The sequence below is a fragment of the Balaenoptera musculus genome, chromosome 1 (assembly GCF_009873245.2).
Source record: "Balaenoptera musculus isolate JJ_BM4_2016_0621 chromosome 1, mBalMus1.pri.v3, whole genome shotgun sequence".
Classification (NCBI taxonomy): domain Eukaryota; kingdom Metazoa; phylum Chordata; class Mammalia; order Artiodactyla; family Balaenopteridae; genus Balaenoptera; species Balaenoptera musculus.
The window spans coordinates 25366770-25381799 of NC_045785.1; the positions used below are offsets into that span (position 1 = coordinate 25366770).

At 41.8% G+C, this 15030-nt stretch overlaps 1 protein-coding gene across 2 annotated transcripts in view; it reads left to right on the forward strand.

Annotated features, from left to right (window-relative positions):
• The window catches only part of KHDRBS1 (KH RNA binding domain containing, signal transduction associated 1), a 35751-nt gene extending 21177 nt beyond the window's left edge, over positions 1–14574 (forward strand). Inside the window, exons 9-11 of one of the 2 annotated variants that reach the window (XR_005019452.1) lie at positions 1991–2183; positions 4801–4860; positions 14264–14574. Coding sequence is in view for 1 of the 2 variants with exons in the window: in XM_036848735.1 (XP_036704630.1) it covers positions 1991–2088 (98 nt within the window). In the remaining variant the exon portion in view is untranslated. Of the gene's footprint in view, positions 1–1990; positions 3337–4800; positions 4861–14263 lie in introns of those variants that run through there. The other variant, XM_036848735.1, reaches the window with a different exon arrangement.
• Positions 14575–15030: the final 456 nt, after the last annotated feature.

Genomic DNA, 15030 nt, shown 5'->3' on the forward strand with positions numbered 1-15030 from the left:
TGATGTTGATTCTTTTTCTACTTTAGGCTGGGAGATGGCTAGGCCTGGGTTATGTTGCTGGGCCTTTGCTGCTGATACCTAGGCCACAGTGGTGGATAATAAGAATTTAATCATATCCAATTCTTCTGCCCCACCTCATTCTTAAAAACAATTTTGGATCTCATCATAAAGAATCTCAGTGTAGAGGAAATGCTAGCTGAAAGAAACCTAAACAGCAAGAGCAGGTTGGGGACAAGAACAGTGCCCGTTAGATTAGAAACTGGGGGCTGAAGCCAATTCAGGGCAGTACTGGCACCAAGCTCCTTACTGTCTTGGAGACATCTCAGTTCAGTCCTATAATCCTAAGAGAGCTATAGATGCTGGAATGGCAGCAGGACCAAACTGCCTTTCCTGAGGCTTGGTTGAAAACACATTGCTCAAGAGTATCCTCAAGAGCCAGTCATGGCCCCGTATTAATGGGTCCCAGAGGGAGTACCATGTGGCAGTAGATGCAGAGAGAGCAGCCTTTTAAATGTGAGGTGTTTCCGGCATACCCAAGGGAAGTCCAGAGACTTTGGCAAGGGGGTCAGCAGTTGACCATTTAAGTTACTAGTTGACAGTCTCCCTTACCCCTAACTGAAAAGAGAGAGCCTCTTAGGGTTCCCACAGACAAACTCCTCAACTCCTCAGCACAGTATGTAGTAACCAGTCAGCTGCTTGCCCAGGGAAACAGTTTTTTACCAGTTCTAGCTAAATGGTACTGGACAGCTGCCATCCGTAACACTGCACTGCTCTCTGCTCATATGCCAGTATTTAGAAGGGTGGTATGATTGCTCCAGGGTATTTCCCTTCATCGGTGAGGCAGCACAATGGGGCCTCTGTATGTGTTTGACTAAATTACATTTCTGTTTTGCTGGAGAAAAGACTGCACTAAAATAGGCAGGCTGCTCCTTGTTCTCCTGGTATGATGTTGCCACCGTTAATCTGTTCTGATTTCTGCCTTTATAAGCAGAGTTAGAAAAATAAACTGTCTTGTTGGTACCCAGAAGCCACTTGGAAAATGATGGACATATCTGTTTTACTAAAGGTATAAACAGGCTTAGATAGCGTAGGACTTTGTGCAACATCCATAAAGGAGTTGTAGACCTGTAGTGATGGAAGCAGATGTTTGTGAATGCAAGCAGCTAGAGAAATAACAGGCCTGGGTAACATCTGGGGGTGAGTGAGAAGAATAAGCTTATAAACACAATTCGTGTTCATAAGAGATCAGCTCTAGTAAGTGATCATCTCTCCTATAGGCTTTTCCCTGTCACAAAGGAAAACCATTTGAGGATGTCAGTCATGCTGTCTGGCTTCTCTGGACTACTGGCACAAAAAAGGAGATAATGAATTCTCCTAATGAGTGCTGTTAACACATTTGATTGTACTTCCCACTGCCAGAGCAGTGGACCAGCTCTGCTGGTGGAGGGCTCTTGAAACGTGGCCATTGCTTGCTCTTCCCAGGGAGCCAGAGGACATTTCTCCACGGGGAAATCAGACTTGCTGTTGCATGGAAAGGGAGCTACCTGCTGCTTCCAATCTGAAAGACTTCCAGAAATTGTCACCTTACCTGTGGCTCTGTGCCAAATTGCTTTGGAAACAGGAAAGAGCATTGCAGATCCACTGAGGTCGATTTCCTCATTGTCCCAAGCAAGGTGTTGGGTTTATTCAGGTTTGGGGGCTGGAGTATAGATTATGTTGCCTATGGTCAGCTGCTTTCCTGGATGTCACTCCAAGTCCTTCCTGAACTGTTTCCTCTGTCCGTCCACTCAAAATTGTCCTACAGTTGGAAAATTGCCTAAGCTGCTCAGGAGGGCCAAGCAGAGTATAAAAGTAAGGACCACCCAGGAGGTGGCAAGACATTGGAAGCAAAGCAGTGTTTTTGGTGATCTTTACCAGGTGACCTACGCCTGCCTATCTGGAAATGCCATTGGCACATGGGTTATAAACTGTTCTTGCTTTTTCCCCACAGGCCAAGATGACTGGAATGGGACCAGGCCATCGCTGAAGGCCCCTCCAGCTAGGCCGGTGAAGGGAGCATACAGAGAGCACCCATATGGACGTTATTAAAAACAAACATGAGGGGAAAATATCAGTTATGAGCAAAGTTGTTACTGATTTCTTGTATCTCCCAGGATTCCTGTTGCTTTACCCACAACAGACAAGTAATTGTCTAAGTGTTTTTCTTCGTGGTCCCCTTCTTCTCCCCCACCTTACTCCATTCTTAACTCTGCATTCTGGCTTCTGTATGTAGTATTTTAAAATGAGTTAAAATAGATTTAGGAATATCGAATTAATTTTTTAAGTGTGTAGATGCTTTTTTTCTTTGTTGTTTAAATATAAACAGAAATGTACCTTTTCTAATAAAACAGAAGTTGAGTAAAAAAAAAAAAACCACAAACCTGTTAGTTTCAAAAGTGACATTGCTTGCTTAAAGGTTCTGAAGTTAAGGCTTGTTAACTTTCTCTTAGTTTTGACTTGAGGCATCCCGTAAAGTTGTAGTTGCAGAATCCCAAACTAGGCTACATTTCAAAATTCAGGGCTGTTTAAGATTTAAAATCACAAACGTTAACGGCAGTAGGTGCCACCATGTAAAAGTGAGCTCAGACGTCTCTAAAAACGTTTCCTTTAAAAGCACATGGCGGTTGAATCTTAAGGTTAAATTTTAATACGAAAGATCCTCATGAATTAAATAGTTGATGCAATTTTTAACGTTAATTGATTTAAAAACAACAACAACAAAATTAGGTTCGTAAAACTGACTTTTTCATTATGTGGGTTTTGAAATCTAGCCCCAGACATACAGTGTTGAGAGATACTTAGTGGGAAGTAGGTTTCGAAGAGGTTGATTTGGGGAGAGGGGCTGGCCACTTGAATTTGATGCAGAGCTTTTTAGTCACGAACAACCTTTCAGTAATAGTACTAATAATTAACATTTCAGTATTTTAAAAAGCAAAGTGTTTTGTCCATCTGAGATTCTGCACTCCATGAAAAGCTCACTTGGACACTGGGGCCAAAAGCTGATGATTTTCTTAAGTTGACGGTTGTCAATATTGAACTGTTACCAAGGTAGTTAGTCAAGTATGTCTCAACACTAGCATGATATAAAAAGGGACACTGCAGCTGAATGAAAAAGGAATCAAAATCCACTTTGTACATAAGTTAAAGTCCTAATTGGATTTGTACCGTCCTCCCATTTTGTTCTTGGAAGATTAAATGCTACATGTGTAAGTCTGCCTAAATAGGTAGCTTAAACTTATGTCAAAATGTCTGCAGCAGTTTGTCAATAAAGTTTAGTCCTTTTTTAATCAAAGTAAATGTGATGAATTGTCATTTTTTTGGGTGGACAATAAAATAGTTTTCTCTTTCAAATAAACTTAAATTAACTCTAAAGTTAATGGGCTTGTTAAAAGTTGGAGACATTCTTAAAAGTGGTGGGGGGGGATTTTATTTTAAGTTTACCAAAAAAAAGTTTATGAGTTGTTAAGTTTTAGTTAAAAATAACCAAGCTTTTTCACCCCCTGGAAGTTGTTGAAAGCAGTTTTACCCAATCCTTATCACAAGCTCTAATTTTTTGGAGAGAAAAATCCAACTAAGTTGAAACTTGGATTGGTTTCCATACATAGGCCTCAGTACTTAAAGTTTCCAGCCATCCTAGTTTTGCACCTTCTGTAGAGCCCGTAGGTGGCCCTAAGAGTGACACCAAATAATCTCTGTGAGCTTGGAAAGGGATAGCACTTGCCTTTAGATAATGACAATTCAGCAAACCCTGGGTTGCCCTTAAGGGGTTTTCCCTTCCAATCCCAGAAATGCTGTTAATAAAATCAACTGGGCTGGGGCAGGATCTGGCATGATAGCCTGGCTCTGAACCCTCCCTCCTGAGAGACCAAGGAGGAAATGATGGAATTGGTTTGACCCTGTTTCCACTCCTCTACATTAATTCTCAGGGGTTCTTCATGCCTTCCCTAAGGGAGCCACCTAAACTGCTCGGGGGTGAAAAATCCTCTTGTATGAAGTGCCAAGCTGCCTGCAGCAGTGCATGATGGACATTTTTTTTTCTTTTTAAAACACACCAACAAAAAAATGTATTTGTAGATTGTGATAAAGTGTAAATAACTGAATTTTCAACCATGGTTTGAAGTCAGCTTTCAGGGCATTATGTCTTGTTTTGATGAAAAGAGATCACTCTATACCCCCCTTTTTAAAGGAAAATTATCGCAAGAGAATCAGGATGTGTAAAGCTAACATGCATCGCAAAAAACCAAAGGTAACCTAAATGTCTGATTTTAATAGCACATATTTCTCTTTTACATAAACTGTGACAGCAACTTGCATAAACAATTCTTTAGCTGTTAATTTTAATGTTAAAACTTTGCAAAACTTGTTTAATAAAAATAGCTGTAAAAAGAAAAACCATATGCTGCCGCATAAATTAGCCATAACTCTTAATAATCCTGCCCATCACAAGTGAACTGTAATGTAACCTGGGCACAAAGTCTGACATCTTAAATGACACATTGTAAAATTTCAATGACTGTAGTTTAGACCTGCTGCTCCCCAAAGTAAAGCTTTCTGCTCAGCTATTTTAAAATGTACAAGGATGTGGAAGCCCCTATAGGTCCCCGTATTGATATTCACAATGAAACGTTAGTTAAAATTTCTTTAAAGTTGCATGTTTCTCTCCTGTAATGTGTAAACTGCATGCAGGATCTCTATCTTTTATTTTGTATGTCTTTAGAACTTCCTCTTTAAAAGACTTATCTTTTACTTCTCCATTTTCAGGTGATTGAAAACTCCTGAGGCATTTCTTGGAGTAGAATGGGTAGTGAAGACCCATGTCAGGTATGTTAAGGTGGCTTTCTATTAAGGATATTGGACTTTTATCCTAACTAAAACAGTTTTGCCAGGTGGTAGCCTGGGAGGTAATCAGTGGGCAAATCTTGCTTGTATGTAATTTGTACCATATTTACAACATGACCATGCTTTTACATTGGTTTACAGTCCATGTTGAATTTACTTGTAATGACCAGACTGTCAGCTTACATCTTTTGACTCCCACTATATTTTGTCAATAACCTGATAAGGTGGTGTTTCATTTGGAGTTCATTGGTTATAAGCAACAAAGTGACTGGCTCATGTAAATGAATTTACATTTATTGGATTTATTGGAAGGATATTAGGGGTCCACAGATTTAATGTGAAGGCTAGAAAATCTGGCTTGGGAACCAGAGTGGCTACAGCGAACTGGGACAGCAGTGGTAGACCACAGGAGTGGTTCTAAAGCTGGGATTAGCTCCTTGGACACTACTGCTGGAATAAGTACACTCTTAGCCATGTTTGGTTTCAAGGTTCAAGTTCTAGGGAGGCAAAGTGTCAGACTGGATTAGCTTGAGTCACATGCCCATACTTTACCAGTATGCAGTAAGAAAAAACTAATTCCTCAAAAGGAAGTCAGGGTGTTATTAGGAAAGAGAAATAGATACTGAGCAGCCAAACGACAGTTATTCAGTAATAACCGTATTTTACAGAAGTAACTGAGACTTAATGAGGGTAAGTGACTTCCCAGGGTCACATAATTAGTGTGGGTAGTAATCAAGCCCAAGTTTATGTGTTGCCAGAACCTAACATCTTACCTCTCATACTATACCACTTTCAATCTAAGAAAGGGGTATTTCTCACACAGAAGAGACCCCTGGTTAGAGACATTGTGGTGGAGTAGAAAGGACGTGGAACCTGAGAAACCTGGAGTTGAATCTATGAGCTCTCTTTTGTTTGGTGACCTAAAACACATCACTTATTTCCACACCTGAGAAGGAAGACAGGGATAATGTACACTTTACAGTGGTTGGCAAACTGAAGGAGTTCAAATATATAAAAGGCCAACCAATTCCGTGCCCTATACATAGTAAATATTAGTGTTCTTTCCCTAAAAAAGTTTAACTCCCTGGTTGGGTAGCTGGGGGCTCTGACAACTGAGTGAGCCTTCCTATTGAATTTTCCTCTGCCCCTGAGTAAGTTGTTAGGGTTATGAGGGCACTGAGGAGAAAGGATCCAACTAGGTAGGCCAAAGATATTGTGTCCTTTGACAGTGAAATTTGCCTTCTTGGAGATCATTTCTTCCAAACCCGCCTCTCAACCAGGAGCCTCTGCGATACGGAGGCTTTAAGGAGGGCCATGTGTACTGAGCATGGTTCTGTGCATCCAGAAGTCCTAAGTTTGATACTGGTCACATGAATGGTTAGGACATTTTAGGGGAAAGTCCCTGAATGCAGAGAATTTAGTCTCAACTCTTCCTAAGGTAGTCTTAAGAGCAGAATTTTGGGGAAACTTCTTTCTTCATTTGGCCTGTAATTTGTGCTTGGAAAGGCAGGTTCCATTGTTGGCAGACCCAGGCCTGCCAGTGGTCTGCCTATTCTGGGTATGCAGTTTCAGTTCCAGTGTTTTTTATCACTACCTGTGAACTTTATTACATCTGTAAGTTTTAGAGCCAGGGAAGACTGGGGACCTGTCCTGGCTCTGCCTCATCATAGCCCTTGTCTTTGTTTTAACAACCAAAAAAAAAACCCTTACCCCCTGTCTCATTTCTTTTTTTTTTTTTCTTAAGCATAGTGAACATTTTTTTTTTTTTCGCTGTGTCACACGACTTGCAGGATCCTAGTTCCCCAACCAGGGATTGAACCTGGGCCACGGCTGTGAAAGCACCGAGTCCCAACCACTGGACCACCAGGGAATTCCCTGTGTCTTATTTCTTTTTTTGATTTGAATTTTATTTTAGTTATTATTTTTTTTTTATATATAGCAGGTCTGTGTCTCATTTCTTTATCATTAAATGGAGTTGATAATAATAGCTAACATGTATCACTATGTGCATCATAATATCCTAAGCAGTTAATAAAAAACTATCTCATTTGGTCCTCTCTACCTTTTTCTTTTTTAATTGAGATAAAATTCACATAACATAAAATTTACCATTTTAATCATTTTAAAATGCACAGTTCAGTGGTTATTAGAATATTCACAGTGCTGTATGAGCATTATCACTATTTAATTCCAGAAAATTTCCATTACCCCAAAAGAATCTCACACGTGTTAGCAGTCACTCCTAATTTCCCCTCTCTCCCACTAAGCTACTTTCTGTTTCTATGGATTTCCCTATTCTGGACATTTCATATAAATGGAATCATATTATATGTGCTTTTTGTGATTGGCTTCTTTGACTTTGCATAATGTTTTCAAGGTTCATGCATGTTATAGTACATATCAGTACTTCATATAGTGATAGGAAACAATATTACTTCCCAAAGCAGCCCATTTCATTTAAGACAGCTCCAAGTATTAGAAGTTTTCCCTCATTTTGAATGAGTCACTCTAGTAGCTTATACTGATTCTATTTTGGACTTCTGAAGGGATTCCTATCATGTATTTGAAGATCATTTTCACTCATGTTTCTTTCCCAGCTCTAAAAGTTATTTGTTAAGACTTGTTAGATCTGATTTTCAAGAAAAACTAGAAATTTAGATTTTATATACTGCCGGTTGTTTAATGTTTGCTTAGATTTGTGTCAGTCCCTGTAAAACATATGCTGCAAGCCAAGTTCTGCCCATCACCTGCCAGTTGCAGCTTCTGGTTAGCTTCTGTTAATACAGATTAAAAGGCATATTAGGATTATTGAGATATAATTCATATACCAAACTATTCACTCATTTAAAGTGTACATTTCGGTGGTTTTCAGTATATACAAGAGTTGTACAGTCATCAACACAATCAATTTTAGAACGTCTTTCTCACCCCAAAAAAGAAATCCCGTGCCCATTAAGCCATTTCCCCACAATCAGCTTATCCTTTCTAGCTCTAAGCAACCATTAATCCACTTTCTGTCTCTATCAACTTGTCTATTCTGGACACTTCATAAAGTGGAATTATACAACATATAATCTTTTATGACTGGTTTCTTTCACTTAGCATAACGTTTTCAAGCCTCATCCATGTTGTAGCATGTTGTCAGTACTTCCTTTTATTGTCAAATACTATTTTATTATATGTATATACCACATTTTATTTATCCATTTACCACTTTTTGGCTAATATGAATAATGCTCCTATGAACATTCATGTACAGGTTTTTGTGTGGACATATGTTTTCAATTTCTTGGATGTATACCTAGGAGAGGAATTGCTAGGTCATATGGTAACTCTTTGTTTAACTTTTTGAGGAGCTGCCCATCTGTTTTATACAGAGACTGCACCATTCCTACCAGCAATGTGTGAGGTTTCTAATTTCTCCACATCCTTACCAACACTTGCTATTTTCTTTTTGTTTATTACAGCTATCCTGCTGGGTGTGAATTGGTATCTCATTGTGGTTTTGATTTGCATTTCCCTGACGAATAATGTCGTTGAGCATCTTTTCATGTACTTATCCACCATTTTGTTTATCTTCTTTAGAGAAATGTTTATTTAAATCTTCTGTCGATTTTTAAATTGGACGATTTGTCTTTTTATTATTGAATTGTAAGTTCATTATATAGTTGGATGATGGACCCTTATCATATATGAGATTTGCAAGTATTTTCTCCTATTCTGTGAGTTCTCTTTTTATTTTCTTTGAAACACAGAAGTTTTTCATTTTGATGAAGTCCAATTTATCTGTTATTTTCTTTCATTGCTTGTGCTTTTGGTGTCGTAGGTAAGAAGCCATTGTCTAATTCATGGTCCTGAAATTTTATACCTTTTTCCTTCCAAGAGTTTTATAGTTTTAATTCTTACATTTAGGTCTATGATCCATTCATTTTGCGTTAATTTTTGTATATGGAATGAGAGGTAGGGGGTTCATATTCGTTTGCATGTGGATATCCAGTTGTCTCAGCACCATTTATTGAAAAGACTGCTCTTTCCCCATTGAATGATCTTGGCATCCTGGTTGGAAATCAATTGACCATAGAGGTATAGGTCTATTCCCCTTTGAAGTATTACTTAAAGTGATTAATATAATTTTTGGCATATAGTAGCTACTCAATAATAAATAATAGCTGATTGGACTATTTTGGCATCATTAAGAGCTAGTAAGTGGTGGGGCTAGGATTTGATCCCAGGTATGGGTGACCCCAAATCATGTCTGTAATACTGCAGGCTGCTAAAGTGGAAATGAGGCTGTTCTAGCTGCCATGCCTGGCCATATGTAATTCTCCAGAGGCTCAGAGGCTGAGGCCCCACATGCCCTTCCCCCACCATCAGCCTCCCTTGCTCCTCCCCCCATCTCCCTCCAGGGTTTCCAGGGTACTCTTATAGATGACACTTGCTGCTAAGGGAACTCTCTCACCCTTCCTTACCTAGGGATATGACAGTATTCAGATAGCCTTAGGGTTTGTCCACTCTTGCTTTCTCTCCCACCACTTCCCACCTCCTGTCCCAGGCTAAGAATGTAGGTGAAGATGCATCAGCAACTGCTAGGGCTTTCTGGCCACCAAGGATGAAGCAGACTCAGACTGTGTTTTGTTTCAGGAACAGCAGCCTGAGAGTTAGGACCCATAAGGCTTCTTGCCTACACACGTGCAGAGTGCTTCCGAACCAAGTGAACTAAGGGGATAAAGGTAGTGATGGTGGATATTTTGCTCAGATATTTGAAGCTTAACTAATCCCTCCCTGGCTTCGAACCTCTGAGGCTGTATGTCGCCCAAAGATCATTTGAGTTAGAATGCATAAGGCAGCATGTGGGCTCCCTTTTTCTTGATATGTTCTCGTGCTTTGTGTTAGCCTATACAGGCTGCTGTTAGCTGGCAGAGTTACTATTAAGTAGTCATTTTAATTTTCCCTCATTTTATTACTTTTCTGTCTATTCCCATTAATTGGTCTTGACCTCATTTATTTATTTATTTATTTATATTTATTTTTGGCTGTGTTGGGTCTTCGTTTCTGTGCGAGGGCCTTCTCCAGTTGCGGCAAGCGGGGGCCACTCTTCATCGCGGTGCGCGGGCCTCTTCACTATCGCGGGCTCTCTTGTTGCGGAGCACAAGCTCCAGACGCGCAGGCTCAGCAGTTGTGGCTCACGGGCCTAGTTGCTCCGCGGCATGTGGGATCTTCCCAGACCAGGGCTCGAACCCTTGTCCCCTGCATTGGCAGGCGGATTCTCAACAGCTGCGCCACCAGGGAAAAGGAGAAAGTGATGTAGAGAAAATAGGCAGCTTTACCTGGCTAAGGGAGAAGAAAATTTAATTTGAATGTCTACTGTGTCTCTGTTTTTGTAAATGAACCAGCTGTTACTAGGAGAGGTGAAGTAATTTACCACAGTTGCATTGCAAGTTGTGGAGGAGGTCCACATCAGCATTTTTGTGTACCAAAGCCCATTCTTTATGCTGAAAGCATGCTGCTTCTATAAGATGAACACCATATTTCATTGACAATGAGGCCATGTATTATAAGATGCATCATTAAATACTGCAAAGAAATAAAAAATACTGCCAGTTAAACTGACACAGTGGTTTGTTTTCATATAAGTGTAACATGCGTCCTGATTTCAGAAATGTTAAAATCTGATAAAAGGTTACTTAGCTACTATTGCGTTTTTGTCAATTCTAACATTTATTCTTTACTGTGTACCATGCACTATCTTCTCCACCTGTAAAGTAGCTATTATTATCCCACTTTTACACAGTTTAACACACATTTTTACATAGTGTAACTAGCTTTGGAACCTTAGATGGGTTTTCCCCTCCAAGTCTCAGTTTCATCGTCTATAAAATTGGAGGATAATATCATTTATTTTATAACGTTGTGAAGATTGGGTGAATTAATGCATGTAAAACATTCAACATGACATGTAATAAGCACCCAGTCAGTACATGTTAGCTATAAACAGAGGCTAGGAGAGTAAGTTAGTGCCGATTTTGAAAAGCTAAATTTTAGTCAAGGGATTTGGACACTATTCTAAAGCTTAGGGAGCTATTTTAAGGCCTTAAGTAGGGGAGTGACTTGAACACACTCGTGTTTGCCCTTGTGCTGGCGAGTTGGGGAAGTAAGGGAAGCAGAAGGGAATCATCTTCCATAAAGTGCACCACTCCTTTGTGGGAGAGCAAAGGAGGTGTTCTCCCCTCCCCATGCCTGACTTCTGCTCCCTCTTACCTAAAAGCCTTTTGGTTCTTACCTTTTTCAGAAAGAATAACCTTCTCTCCTCTCAGATATTTGGGCTCTTTGAGGGTGGGATGTTAGGCCTTCACCATATGTTGAGGGCATCATCCTGTATCCTATCCCTTTCACCCACCCTATGAATTAGAGAGCAAAACTCTGTGAGTCTCCACTGATGGAAACTTCACTCTTAAGGAATTATTAAGCAAGGCTTTGCTTCACCACTTTTAAGTCTTGAATGAATGAAGTCTCTGCCTCCATTTTAGCTCTTAATTCTGTACTAACTCTCCGGGGAGTATCATATTGCAGCATCCCGTGGAATTCTCACAACTCTGTGAAGTGAGGATTATCCTGGGAAACTGACATGCACAGGTTAGGATGACCACAGGGTCCAAGAACTAGAGTTCAGACCCTAGTCTTTCTGCTACTACTTGGCTGCCTCCTGGTCTTTCCTCTGTACCTACAGTGGCCACCAGAAGATTAGCTTACACTGAAAGTAGTTCCCGGCTTTGATATACAGGATGCGTGGTGCCCCTAGCTTGGTTTCCAGATTCCTGAAGTTAAAAGAAGTGGATCCTTCTTTGCCCTCCCTTTTTCTCTCTCTCTGGACCCTCATGTACCTCTTGCTCTCTGGATTAATTGTCATTGCATGTTTAAAGCTAGCAAGTATCTGATGAATATTTAATAGCCTTGAGCAGACAGGCTGCATACAGTTGTCTGAGACAGCAGCTGCTGGGGGGAAGGGGAGGGAGCACAGTGCACTGCCTAACTGTGCATTCTTTTGTTCCCTGGCCTAAGCCCTTGGGAGCAAAGACGTTTGGTGGGCACTGCACCCTAGCCCTATTGTGGCCTGATAGCTCCCCTGGGCTCCCAATGAGGCTGCATTCAAGCAGTAGACCAAACCCTTTTGTTTGAGGTAATGAGCAGATATGTTCACTGACCTCTAAAAATCAATTTTCTAACCCCCAGGCTGGAGGTCTTCTGCTCAATAGCCTGTTATGGCTCTGGGGCTGAGGATGTGGAAGAGAACACTAGCTCTCTCTTCCAAAAGGAGGGAGCCTTGTATCTGAAAGGGATTTGAATTTCATAACCGTGCTGCTGGAGGTTAGTTTCTTGACATGCCTTGACTACAAATCCAGCAGCTTCTCAGCAGTAGGTGTACTTCTCTCTCCTAGCCTAAGCTGTGCTGGTTGTCTTTGGCTGCATCTCAGGCAGCAGTGGGCAGGTAGGAGTTCTCAGACAGGTACACAAGCTGTCACAGTGCTTCCCCCCACTAGACCAGGGAACTTTTTGCTTCAAGGAGGCCTTGTCATTTCCAGGTCAGATTGGGAGAGGTTGTGGGGACTCCTGAAGAAAGACAGCGCGTTTGACGTGTTTCCAGGCAGAGAGTGAGGTACAGCCAGGCTGTCAGCCCAGATTAATCACCGAAGTAGAACACATTGCTGGAAAATTGGGGACTGTCTACGTTCTTAATACTGCATTAAGATGCCTGAATTAGCTATTCCCTTGTCAACCTTGGGAGCCTACCTTGGCCCACCTCAGGATAGCCAGTCTCTTCACCAGGCACATAAGGAATTTGAGATGGAAGAGTTTGGGTTTAGATACAGAGCTAATTTTTCTCTACTTTCCTCTGGCTCCTGCAGCCTTCGTGCTTCCTACTTACGGCCCAGATTTAGGTATAAAATTGGGTGCTCCCCATCTCTCAGGCTTTCCAGGGTTGGAATGTAGGAAACAAGCTCTGCATCTGCCTTTGAGAAATAGAAATACCTTGTGCTCTGATATGATTCTTCATAAGCTTCTCTCCAGAGAGCAGTATGAATGACCCCTTTCATTCCGTTTTTTTTAAAATACATTCACTATTATAAATTGGAACATCTATGTGCTAGGCAATGGAGAGTCAGTGGCAAGTGAACAAGGTAAAATTGGTCCCTGACCTCGTGGAGCTTATAGTGTATTTGGGGACACAGACACTAAACGTATTAATCTCATAAATAGCATAAATCATCTCAGTTGTGATACATGCTGTGAAAGAAAGGAACGGGTGCTATGAGGGTATACAACAGGAGGTAACCTAGCTCTGGGGTTTTCCTTGAAGAAATGATGTTTAAGCTGACATCTAAAGGCAGAGTTAACTAAGCAGAGAGTTTGGGAGATGGTTTGGGGAAAGGCATGAAAACACATTCTAGGCAGAGTGTAGGACTGAGGCAGGTTTAAGGTGAGGTGGAAATCTGGGCCTTACGCTGTGGTCATCACTGAAGACCACTGAATTCCAGTAGTGAGGGGTGACGCAATTAGATTTCTGCTTTTTAAGCTTCACTTGCTCCTGAGTGGAGAATGGGTTATGGGGACCTATGAGGAAAGACATGAGAAAGACCTACACTGGAGAAATGAATGGATTCAAGAACTTCAGAGATAGAATGATTGATTAGATGTGGGAGAAGAGGGACGTACTAATGAGGGCCCCCAAGTTACCGGCTTGAAAAACTGGGGCATTTTTTTTTTTAAGATGAAGAGCACAGCTACAGGCGTTGGCATAAGATTAGGGCTCTGACCTGTGCCCCAGGCTTAGGATGTGTCTCTCCTGTGGATAACGCTGAGAATTGGGGGCTAGGAAGAACCCCTCATAAGGCCAGAAGAAGTGGACCCCTGAGCCTAGGATTGAGGTACTAATAATAGCTACGAGAAGATTCCTGTTCCCCATTCCCTTTCTTCCAAAAGATTTAAAGCTCTTTGTTAATCGTTATCTTTTTCACATCTCTGAGAGAGCAGAGATGATTTTCCCCTTTATATAGCTGGAGGCCCCAAAGCTTGTATAGTTAAAGGCCCCGAAGATCTAGTTGATTCTGCCCCGGATCACTCAGCTCAGGCATGGCCAAGGATGGGAGGTGTGAGGTGTGAGTCTCCATTTTCATTGCCTGACTGATAGCAAAAAGAGAGCTCATAGGCTGTGGACTTCTGTTTTCTACCCACCTGTGTACCTAAAAACCTTGTCCTGAATGCAGCAACGGGGGTTGTGCTGTGGGGTGGGGAGGTTGTGAGGGAGGCAAACCAGCCAAATGGGAGGCTGGGAAGCCCCCGATACAGCAACTTCACGCTTCTTAATTTTCTGCCTATGTCTTTGCAGCATCAGAGGACTCCCGGAAACCAGGAGAACCGCCTGCTGTGTCAAGGCTGGCCTGAGGGCATTTGCTGAGCACAGAGAGACCCAGGAGAGGAGATCAACAGTCTTTTCCCACCCACCTCTTGATCTGTCTGATTTACCCACAGAAAGCCACCCAGAATCCCCTAAGAGTCCCTAGGCCCAGAATGGAGTCCTTAGGGCTACAGGGGGCTGTGATGCCAACAGTTAAACCTGCTCAGGACTTCAAAGAATTGAAGGGGATTAACAGTATCCTCAGCATGGCCTCCTAGATGTGAATAAACTGGCAACTCTTACTGTGTCATTCCCAGTTTGCCTGCTTCCCCTTAGTCTCCAGCAGCACTGGCTGGAACACCCTACCACCACCTCCTGTTTCCCACCTGCCACACATGCGTTGTGGATGCCAGCCTTGAACTCTTGCAGAGGGCTCCCAGAGAGTGGCTGGTCACCAACTCTGTAACAGGCTGAGGAAAGCCAAGTGAGAAGGTTCGGGTACTTTAGGCAAGTTATTTAACCTCGGAGCCTGTTTTTCTCTTCATTGTTGATTACTAACGTCCAAAAATCTCCTGAAGGATAGGGTAGGGCTTTTCCCACTTCACCTCTGGACTATGTCCCTTCCCCAGCAAACATCTGGCACTGAGGAGCTCAGTAAAGGTTCAGTCAAGTGATGAAGAGTCCCACTCCGGTAGCTTTTATCAGCTTTGGGAGAGAGCCAAAGGAGGTCCCCTGTCTAACTCCCACTGTCTATCCAG